Source organism: Limulus polyphemus, unplaced genomic scaffold (assembly GCF_000517525.1).
Source record: "Limulus polyphemus unplaced genomic scaffold, Limulus_polyphemus-2.1.2 Scaffold907, whole genome shotgun sequence".
Lineage (NCBI taxonomy): Eukaryota > Metazoa > Arthropoda > Merostomata > Xiphosura > Limulidae > Limulus > Limulus polyphemus.
The window spans coordinates 314,537-326,641 of record NW_013666517.1 but is presented as its reverse complement, the minus strand read 5'-3'; the positions used below and the strand labels follow the sequence as shown (position 1 = coordinate 326,641).

The following is a 12,105-nucleotide window of genomic DNA, read 5'->3' as shown; positions in this document are numbered from 1 at the left end:
TACTATTTTAAAGCCAAGTGAAGTATAAAACATATATTTGTGGATAAATGAGTTTAACTTTTGTAGAATTTAAGATTTTTTCAGAACTAAATTTTTTATTATTAATACTCGTCTTAGTACTTTTGTTTTCCTGGTGGTGCTTTTTTAATTCACTGGAATACGTTCTTTCTGGGCAATTTTTGTTGTTGTTGTGTGTGTCCGTGTTTTTATTTTATTTTATTGTGTAATTTTAAGAGAGTTTAATCCAGTGTCCGCTAGGTGAGATAATATTTCTTGATACCACATAAATTGTATGTGTTTAAGCCTAACTTTTATTAAATTTAAAAGTGAATACGAATCTTGAAAAGCAAAATGGTAAAAGACGATGATAGAAAAGTTTTATGGTGTGGTAATCTGTCTGAAAAGGTTTCTGAAGATATGTTGTATGAGTTATTTTTACAGGTGAGAAAAGGATTTGTCTTTTATGTCTGTGCACTTAAGCAGTTAAGGCTAGGTTTAAATCATTTAGCCTAACATTAGGCCTCCTGATAATATCACGTGCTGTAGAAATCAGCCAGTCTCGTCCTTTTTTAGTCATTGTAACTTATGTTACGCAAGTTTACACTGTGCGAGAAGGTCAAAGAGCGAAAACAGTAACTGTAAAGGGTTAGTGTTAGGTACATTTGACGGGATTTTTCCGTAGAAATAACGATATGTGACATCCAGAACTTCTTTTTTTTTTTTTTATTCTTCACAAATAGCCAAACATTTAGTTTGAACCTTTTGTTAACTTCTCAAAGTATCATCGTCACCACACTCATTTGCAGTCACGCTCTAAAGGTTAACTCTGCATACTCTACACAACACTAATATTAATAATAATATACACGCTACACAAAATAGAAAGTCTATTCAAAATTCTGTACCATAAGAGCATCACTTTACTGTTTACATGTAAGGAGTAGACTAGCCCATTAACGATTAATTTCAACATATGAATTTGAAATAGCTTTGTAAACTAAAGACATTAATTTTGGGAAAGCCTTTTTATTAAGGAGTCCCAGAGAATTATACTTTCTGTTCACAGAGATATGTGAATGCAAAATCACAGTTGCAAATATATACTAATTATTGTACACCAAATGACAAATGAAAAATGTCTACAGGTCTAATACATGCTGAGTTTGCATGATTTATTTCAAGGCATCTATACTCTCACTAGTTGAAAGTCAGATTTAAAAAAATAGCGATGATTCCTAAACCTTTCTTCTGCCATTTGGCAGCTACCAGTGAGCAAATGTTAAAACTAAAAACAGGATGTTGGTTCAACTTTGGTGGACCAATAAAGATCAATGATACATCAAATGATAACTCTCTTCATGTTCTACTTGGTTTCATTGGATTCAGAAGCATTTTCTTTATGAAAACACAAACAAAACTTTAAAACTATTTATAATTATTTTTAGCCATACTATAAACTGTGTTGCATATTCCATAATGCATAAACCGATATATAGATATTCTGACTAACTTGAACCGAGAGCAAAAATTGATGAATGGGGATTGTAAGCAAACTGAATCCATGTGTATGAGTTTGAAATTGATGATTTTATTGGGACTACATTTTATCTTGTCTTGACACAGGTTTCATGCATTCTCAGATTACCAGGTAAAGTGATAATTTGATATCAGTCAGTGACATTTTGTTAGCATTGTCCCAATGGAAGGGTTGTGTGGTGTGAAAGGTTGATTTACAGGTACGATTTTTAATTGGTTTTCATAATTAATTACATAATTAAACTTGCAGTGTAAGTCTACTAACTTGTGACTGTGGAATCCAATGGTGTGTGAATTTTTTGTTATTTTCATTATTTAAAAATCACTGAAACCCCATATTTTTATGGTGCTTTATCAAACTTGTTCTCCTTCACAGTATCCAGCTTCACTAGTTTGGCATTTGATTCTTTCGAGTGCAGTTGAAGTTTCTGTACTTTTGTCAGCCCCATTTTCATCAAAGAGTTCTCTGTTCATCACTGTGAAAAAACACACAAATGAATAAAATTTGACTTGATTTATTTTGATAAGATATTAAGTATATTATATGGACAACAAGGGCCCATTTGGTTCTTATTGCCTGTCAAAACACCCACCCTTAGAAAATAAAAAATAAAATGTGTATTTTGTATACATATATAAGAAGGAACAGTTTGTGATAATTTCAGTTTAAAATTCATAAGATTCTAAGTATTTAACTGTGGAAAATATTCATTTTACTAAAAATTTAGAAAAAAATATTGCTCACTGCGAACCTATGTTTGGTCAAATAACCATTGGGGCCTGGCTGTAGAATTAAAAAAGTAAACATGAGTGGATTTTTCAACAAATGATAAGATCAAATTTCTACCTAATACAAGGGAAACTGGAAATGGCTAAGAGGAACTTTTAATAACCAGTTCATTGGTTGGTTTGCAGTATCAGAAATAATATTAAACAGTGTAAGATATTTTATTACAACCAAGAATAATTTAAGAGTAGAATTTAGGGTGATTAATCTGTGACCTCAGTATATGTATGTACTGGCTTTTTTTTTCTATATTGAGGCTCTTTTCATCTTTGGCTCTTTTTAACATCTTAAAGCAATTTGAGTGGACGATGCTGTCACACTCAGCTTGGGTGTGCTCCAGTGCACTTGATCTATTTGCATATTCCCTCACTGTGTTAATAGTTTTTTCTTTACTAGTACCAATATAACCATCTGCAAATACAGTTGAAATGTATTTTTAAATCAAATAGTTGTAAAATAGATTTTTGTTTTAAGTTTAAGGATCATATTGCTTCACTGAAATCATCACGTTGTTCAGAAAGTTACTTGCCTTTGCTTTTAGCATGGTTATATTGGCTGTACTAAACTAAAACTTAACATGCATTAAGGAACATGCAAATTTAAGGTCTGCAAAGAGATCAAGCTTACTAGGACATGTAGTCATTCAATCTCATCGTTTAAACATTTTCAGAAGGGACAATGATGAACAGAGCTTTGTATAAAAGAGAGCTCGATCATGTACCAACTAAGGCTGAAGATTAATGAAGTAAATTCTGCTTTTAAATTATTTTTGGTTTTATAACCATAATCATCATGCTGTAAGAATTTTATACTCCTGATTCTTATATTGCCATATTAACACACTCCTGTGCTGTGCCTTTTACAATATGTGAACATACTCTTGCTTGGTTCTTTGAAAGTAAAACACTATAATATTAATCAGTTAAAATATGTTTACATTATAACTATGCATTGAATGATCAAAAGGTTGAGTTCTTAGCCATGGGTATGGACATTTCTGACACAATACCCAGAAAAGGGGATAGTCAAAGTTTTTAAAAGATTTCTAATGCAAAAAGAAAAAAGAACTTTGAAATTATAGGCTGTGAAATCCATAAAATAGGAGTTTTTTTTTGGTCTGGCCTAATCTTACTTTTTTAATGATAAACAAAAATTACATTTAATGCAGTTCATGAGAATTGATCATCCATGCAGATAGTCATTCTTCTCTTGTCACAGGGTAGAAATAGTTTTTTGTGTGAATTCCACACACCATTAGGAAATTTGGGGATTTTGTCCCCCCCCCCATCCCCACCCATGTAGTCGTTCTTTACTCTATGATGATACTTCTGCTATTTTTCTTTCACTTATGCAAACAACAAAACCTTATCACCAAAAATGTAGCAAAATGAAATTCTTATGATACCATTGTATTCTTCAATCTATCAATATTTTTTTCTTTTTTGTATTTCAGTTTTAAGAATTTTGAATAAGATTTGCAAATAAATTACATAAAGCAAGTTATCAGGAAATGGGATTCCACATATGGTGGGAGCATGCATGTGAAAAACTGTTCCTACTCTTAAGTAGAGCTGGGTGATTAACTCAATCAAAATAACTGGTTAGTATGATGTGAATGATTGGTTAATCTTTCAGCACAGGGCTCAGTCTATACCACTCTGTGTCAAGTTCTTCTGATTGCTTCTTACTGGGCAGCTCAGCTGTGGTTTTCTCGACTTATCGAGCTACAACTTAACCCTCCACTACCTTTTCCTCTGTCCCCCTCCCTTATTCGGCAACCTTGGTCATCAGTACTTCATCCCGCTCTTCCTGTCCTCTGTCTTCATGCTTGGTTTTATCAAGTCCTTGGGGAGAAATCAGGCTTGTCTCGATGTGTAGCTTCATTTCTGGCCCGTTCTAATTGCCCTTCCTCTATAGAAATTTATCAGTGTAAATGCAACATTTTCCACAGTTGGTCTCTGGGCCGGGTGTTTTCAGCTGATCAACCCACTGTTCCTCTTATTGCTGAGTTTCTTACTTAGCTTTTCGATTGGGGGATCCTCTGTCTCCTCAATTTCTGGTTATCAGGCGGTTTTGTCACACACTTCATTTTTCCTGATACCGTACAGTATTTACCTCACCCACTCTCTCCCTGTTGATACGTTCCTTCTGGATTCATTGTCCTCTGTGACAGGCTGTCTTTCCAGACTGGGATGTTAATGTGGTCCTCCATTGCCTCATTTTGCCTCTGTTTGAACCACTTTCCATGTGATCCTTGCTTCATCTTTCCCTTAAGACTTATTTCCTTCTCCTCATATCGTGTGGAAGTTGGCAGTCTGATTTATTTTCCATCAATGTTTCACGTACTCTTTATCATCCTACATATCTTCTCCTTTATCCAGATTGTTCTTTCCTCCCCAAAACCTCGGCAGCTAGGGAAAGTAACTCCTTCTTTTTGCCGATTTCCCTTCCTTCCTTCCATTTTCCACATTTATCATCGGTCTAATTTGGATAGACCGTTATGTCTTGTATAGGCTCTTCAATGTTATATTGCCTGCATGGTTTCCATTCGTGGTGCTTGTTCCTACCTTTTTATCTCTTGGCAACCATCCTCTGTTCATGATCTTTCTCCTTCCACCCCCACCATTTGGGTTTGGCTTTTGATTTGATTGGCTTACTCCTCTTTTTTGTCATCCTTCCTCCCATCCTTTGTTACAGGTATCTTCTCATCAGATTTGAACCTTACCTTTTCTCTGCTATCTCATCTTCATCGTCTGTTGGAGGAGCTTCTTCAATTGAGAATGTAGACTACTCCTAATACGTTCATCTCTCACTAATTGCATACAGTTGCAGTTGTTTTTTAATTCTTTAATTTTTTTCAGTGGCCTCAATCCCCCTTTTCAGGGTAATTACTCATTGTTTGGATCCCAGGTATTCTTTTACATTTAAAATCTGCACTGTTCAGCCATGTCAGTTTATTATGTTCCATGGCCACCCAATGCACACTGTTGAGATAGGGTTTTCCACAAGATCACTTGAAGGTTATCCTCAAGATGGAATTGCTTCATAAATATGCCCGTCCCAGACCATACCACCCATGAACTATATGGGTAAAGCAGAAGGGGATAGCTGCCCATCCCTGACATGCCTTGTATTGAACAAATTGGTATGGTCTGCTTTTAAAAATAATGTTTTATGGTCACTGATTGCACTGTCTCAGGTGATGTCCACCACGTTTCACCCCCCTTTTCTTCTAGTTGAAATTGGGAGTCCTTTCCAGTTTCAAGCCGCTGGGGTGGTGGACTGTGGAGGCATCCTCCTGATTGGTTTAATGAAATGAAAAATCAATACAGAAATACCATTCAGAGTAGGGCAGTGGTGTTCTGCTGGTGTAGATGATGTGATATCCTCCACCATAAAGCACATGAAGACCAAAGGAGTGAGACGTTAAATTGCAGTTCACCCCTTAGATTGGAATCCCTCTTCTTACCAGTTCCTACCTGTCAGTTCCCAGTGGTTGGATTATGGATTTAGAGTAGAACCAATCATCATAAGTCCTCACACGTGTATTGTGGATTCTCTCTTCTTCCCTCAGTTATACTCCATCTGTGTGTCGTGGGTCATGGTGGAAGATCTTGGGATTTTTTTACGGTTCTTTCGTGTCTGTCCTCCCTCGTGGGATCTTATTCCGAAGATGTTGTTGCACCTGGGTTGGTTCAGTCAGTTTCGCTGTTGAGGGGGTTTATTTCTTTATGGTATACATCTTTTCAATACCGTATGTCGGGTTCCCAGATTGATATATCATTTTCTATTCTTAACATGTGCCATGTTCCAGAGTTAGGAGGGTTTGAGACTCTCTTCGGTGTCTTGAACTTGAGGTGAAGACAGTATGATCCTCATTGTACCTCTGCGTGGATCTTGGTTCCCCACAGCATGGGTTGTAGATGTAGTTGATTTGCCGAGTGTGGTCCGTCGTGCACAAGCCATTCTACACCTGGGGGCACTTTCATTGTTTTTACCCACTTGGATGTGCTCTTCTGTTTTTCTGCCCATATAACCACACCTTTCTCTGATGGGCAAAGAGTATACCTGGTTCAGACGTAAAGCGGTCTCCCACATCAAATGTTCAAATCTGATTCTCTTTTCTTAAGGTATGTCCTTTGGAAGCTTTCAAAGGATGCTTCTTTTCTTCCCTCACATCAGTCCATCCACCTATTTAATGTGTTATTCTAGCTATTTATGTGAGTGGAGGTAATGTACTGTATCGAAAGTTATAATTTTCCTATACTGAAAATGTATTTCCCGTAGGTACTTATCTCCTCTCACACTTCCCACCCTTTCTCCTCAGTAAAAATCAGGGCTTCCATTTTCTGCCAAATCCCGAAGTGATAGTCTGCTAGAATTGAATAGAAGGAGTCACATGCATAATGAGAATGTGTGGTACTCTCATTGGTAGAATGTTATTGGATAATAATTTGCACGAGAGACACATTGGAATGAATCATTTCCAGTAGAGGGGAGGAAGAAGGCTTGCGGGATACAAGAATAGCTATTTATATGAGCGGAGGTAAGTACCTATTGGAAATACGTTTTCTGTATAGGAAAATTATAACTTTAATTCATGGCAGCATTAAATTGAACAATGATTCCATTATGTTTGTGCATGTAGTATTCCACATGATGCTGTGTAAAATCCTAATAACTAAATGCTAAAAACCACAAAATATATGAATAGTTTAGATGCACAATCTTCATTTCTGACAAAATTAAGCTGCCATTGTTATTATACTGATAGATGTGCAGCAGCTTGACTAAAACAAAAAGGCCAATTAATACAAGTTTTTTCCAAAAATAAAATAGATTTTGTAAAATTTTAAATAAATAATATTTAGGTTTTTAATTGTTTCATTTAATAAATAGCCCACTTTTAATTTTATAGAATTATTAAAGCTGTCCAAAAAAATCATTTTCTCAAAATGGAAAAATTGGATGTCCAGTATTTTGCATCTTGACCCTTTCGAGACGGGTCATGGGTGAAAGGCCATGTCATCTTTGTTGACTTGCATTCAAAATTTTATTGAACTACTATTTCATGAATTTATGTCGATAAGTTTGGTATCAAGCTGTAGATTATAATTTAAATTTTAAAACTATACATTACTCAATTTCTTCACTTAAAAGTAAATATTAAGAAACACAGATAAACATTGATTTTTGTGTGTCATGTGGTATGTTGAATGCAGCACTGGTTCAAATTAGATGTTTGTGAAGTCAAAATGCTAAGTCCATAGTTTCGTATTAATTAGAAACTCAAATTACCAATATTGACAAGCTAGAATATAAAATAAGAAAGTATTATCCTTTTTATTTGCTAAGATATTGCTCATGTAATAAATCAAACACAGTGGCACCTTACCCACCTCTTTCCATTTTTGTAAATGCTCCCTTATATACACTTACTTCTATATATGACATGAATAACCAAATAGAAGCTCAGAATGTCCCCCTAGTGGCTTTCTCAGGTATTTTAATGGACTTGGTGCCATTTCTTTGTTTTAACCAATATTTCAACAAGGTAGGGTGTGTCTTTAGTCTGTTTGAAATTTCATATTTTTTTAGACTAAAATACATCGTAGTTACTAAACTTGATAAATTCTAGTAGAATTCTATGGTATTGATGTAGTAATTTATGATTTTTTAGTTATTCAAATGTATATATAAAACCTAGAAAAAATTATTTTGTTTCATATCCTGCAAAAGTTTTAAAGACTTACAAGCTACGACAAGCAGCAGCCGAGTACAAAGTTTGGAATTAAATGAGATAATTGTTTGCTTTACTTCTTTATTTACTGTTCTATGTTTTAAGAGAAGTAAGTTTAAAACTTATTTCAAAATAGCAATAATCTAAATACATATATCATGTATAATAATTGAAATGTGACTGCATTTTACAAAATACTACTAAAACATAGCCAATACAAGTTACTTTGTACAGACCAAAGGTCAGTTTTATGTTTTAGGATATGGTAACATGAGTGCATGTGTGCCACGCCATTATAACTTCTGTATTGCTAGCCGGCCACGCCCAAAGGGTCATTATAATAAAAGTAAATATATATATATATATATATATATATATAAATGTATAAGGTTATGAGATTTAAGCTATTTAGTCTAAACAATTAGGGTTTCGTGTTATAATTTATGTTCATTCTAGAATGAAAGAAGCATAATTTATATTTATTTCCTAATTGTTTATGGTGGTTATGAGATCAGTCAAATCTACCAAACCCGTACAAAGATTCATTACTGAAAATAACAGATAATTTTTTTTTCTTAAGAAATGTTTGATAATAATATGGACATTATAAAGATTTCGCATGTGAAATTTGAAAATTTTCTGATGCATAAAAGTATTTTTAATCTTAAAATGAAAATTACTTTGCATTTTAGATAGGCAACATGGTTTAAGACTTAATAAAAATAAATGATATTTTGCATATGAAAGTCTTGTAATGTTTACTGATGTACCAAATTTCATTAATATTCGCTTACTAGTTTAAAAGCTATAGCATGAAAACTATAACAAGGACAAAATGGTTACGAGGTCGTACCCAGAGACTGAGCCTGTGCTGAGTTAAGATATTGATATACATATAGAAATAAAAGCAAAATCCTAAAAGTTATATTGTACTTTTCTGTGGATGGAGAGGGAACAAGTAGGTTTTTATTTGAATTTGTCTCCCACAAAATAGTTTAATTAAAAAAAATTCCACACGTATGTTCTTAGCTTTATTTTTAAACTTTATGAAATGATAGCCAAACTAATTGTGTTGAAATCTACTTATTTAATTTGAAGTCTGATTTTACAGCTATTGTATGATATTTATACAAATTCCTTACAATAGTTCAGTAGCTGTCTGTGATAATATGTGTTGATTTTAAATTAGGAAGTTGATAATAAGTATAACTGTTCTGGGATTAAACAGGACTTGAAATAAAACTTTTAGCTTACTGGTCCAAATAGTTTTTAAACTTTTATATATTTTACAAAAAAAGCAAACTAGAAATAGTTCTACATTCGATTTTTTTGGTTTAGATATGGCTATTGGCTACATAGAACAAGTTTGGTATTCATAATTTCATCCCTCAGAAAAGCAAAAGTTCCGCATATTGTTGTTGTTCCAGTCTGAATGGTGGGAAACACATCGAGCTTTTAAGTCGAACTAGTCAAATGGCAATCAAATAACAAACATAACTCAAATGAACTTGCACTTGGAGACTAATGTATAAAAATTACAGAAATATCAAATGAACTTGTCTACCAGGGAGTTTGTAGTAAGCTATAGGCTGCTTGACAAAATTTTTACTCACCATTGGCAAGAGGGCAACCATTACTTTAAGACCTATTTTGGATAGCATTCTCTTTACCATGCTGACTATACAAAACCTAGTGCTCATTTAGATTATCACTTCCAGAAACACTGTCTCCTAACTTACCTAATAATACAAAACAAATAAAAGGGGAAAATGTTCCACCTCCTTGTTTCATATTGTGACATGAAGTATCTTTTTGCATAAGTAAATCTAATATTATTCATATTACAGTTGTGAGTTTAAATTATAATTAGTTGCATTGTAATTAGTACTCCTATAATTTCTGTGCCTCTTTTTTCTATCATAACATAATATTGATTTAAAAAAAATAATAATATATGGATTCCCAAAATTTAATGTAAGTTTTTCTTTCAGGCTGGACCTTTGGAAGGGGTAACTGTACCAAAGGATAGAGAAGGAAAAAGAAGACCTTATGCTTTTATTACATTTAAACATGAAGAATCAGTGCCATATACAATGGCTCTTTTGGATGGAATTAAATTGTTTGGAAGGCAGTTAAGGTTGCAGCATAGGTCTGGAAGTGATACAAAGCAAAATAAATATTTATTAACAATGGAAGCACATCAGCGTTCTCTTTACCTTGCTGACTATACAAAATCTAGAGATAGTGGAACTGGTGTAGTACAAAAAACTTTCAGTCTTTTTCTCCAGCCAGTCATCATCATCATGTGCCTGGCAGACATAAAAGATATGAAAAAAATTATCAAGATTCACATTTGAAAATGCCCGATTTTGTTGATGAGCAACACATTAATGATGCTCAAAGTCATATCACTCAAAAGGATATTCGGGGTATCTCAAAATTAAGATGCGATATAAATCAAGGACAAAGGTACAATACAATACAAGGCATTGGTCGAAATTCCTCTCATGTAGGTGATTTTCAGCAGATTAATACTACCACATTTGGTCAGATGTCAGTAAATCCCCATCTTCAGATGTTGCATCATGATCCAATGCAATTGTTTCATTTTCAGAACTTACAGTACAATAGGAGTGGAATTCCCATAGCTGCTTCTCATGGAATAAGATCAGCATTCAGGCAGGGTCCTGTTTAAATAATTCTACTGAGTCCCTCCTGTTAGAAGTGACCTTCAAAATTACCAAAAAATAAATGCACAATGATAAAACCATTTGTTTTTAGCTGATAAATTTTACACAACCATATTTTATAATTCTTTTAGAAATCATCTTCATCATAATGTGTACATCTTGGATAGCTAATTTAGCAGTACTCGCTACATTGCATACTCATTTAAGTATATTATGATTGTATAGATTGAAGTGTTTTGTAATATCAAAAAATAAAAGTTTACAGCACTGATAACTATTTTTACATAGTCTTGAGATCATATATCGAGGTTTTTACCAGTAACAGTTCAGTTCCTGTAGATGATAAATATTTGGAGGTTTAATTGGCATACAAGTCATAAATGACATTTGTATAATCTAAATTGTACGTGATTGTATCTTAAATATACATTGAAGCATTTTTATGTTAGTTTTAAGTCATAAGGAAATAACTTAGAACTTTTGTCATGTGTTGCAATTTGAAATGAAACTACTATGTTTTAATAATGTTTTTCTGTCACTTTGGTGGTATGGGGGATTTTGATTTTTTTGTGTGTAGGTAGTTATTAATATAGACCTTATACATTTATTAGTGTTAGAATTGTGCAAAAATAGTTTCATATATAACAAGTTTGTATAAAAATGATTTGTTCTCAGCGTAATAATGAAGTCTTTTTACCACATACTGATATTTGTATGTGAATTAATTAAGAGGGGGTGGGGAGACAATGAAGCATCTTATGATTCTTTGTGTACAGTAGGAATATGATGTTTTTAAGGAATTTGCATTCTATCATGTGGTCAAAAAACATATTACATTAAAATTGGTTATTTAATCTTATTTTAAAATTTTTTTGGAAATGTGAAAAAAAGATTCACCTCTAGATGGCAATTAAACACGATGAAGAGTAATGTAAATTATTTAATAAAACTTTTAACATATCATAACAAAATGTTCAATGATTCACAAATAACAAATTTTTCAGCACATACATTAACTTAAAATGTCTCAATTAACTTCATCAATTTATTACCTACGAGCATTGATTACACCAATTAGTGCAACATAAAATAACTGGTTAATCAAAATTACAGTGAAAACTAATTGAAATTCTAAACATCGAAGTAATGAAAAAATTGCAATTATAATTTGTCATTAATATTTTTTACTAATTCAAGATCAATGATACGTTAATTGAAATTAATGTTTCCAACTATTACTATTTTTGATTATTTCAAATATCAAAGACTTGTAAGAATAGTTGATTACTTGAATGTAATTAAATTAATGAACCTGACAGTTAATTGATTAACAAATTCCACTAGTCATCCAG

At 33.1% G+C, this 12,105-nt stretch overlaps 1 protein-coding gene across 1 annotated transcript; it reads left to right on the top strand.

The window, feature by feature from the left end:
- Positions 1-256: 256 nt before the first annotated feature.
- Positions 257-11,632, top strand: LOC106461164 (RNA-binding protein 7-like). The gene is made up of 2 exons (XM_013920958.2): positions 257-441; positions 10,055-11,632. Exons 1-2 carry the CDS (start codon positions 352-354, stop codon positions 10,418-10,420), a joined length of 456 nt encoding a protein of 151 aa, XP_013776412.1. The 5' UTR covers positions 257-351; the 3' UTR covers positions 10,421-11,632.
- Positions 11,633-12,105: the final 473 nt, after the last annotated feature.

What these genes read in the sequence shown, in the direction of transcription:
- LOC106461164 (XM_013920958.2), top strand. Translation starts at nt 352, where the DNA reads ATGGTAAAAGACGATGATAGAAAAGTTTTATGGTGTGGTAATCTGTCT. An exon ending in TGTATGAGTTATTTTTACAG is followed by an intron (nt 442 to 10,054) that starts GTGAGAAAAGGA and finishes TTTTTCTTTCAG; the next exon opens with GCTGGACCTTTGGAAGGGGT.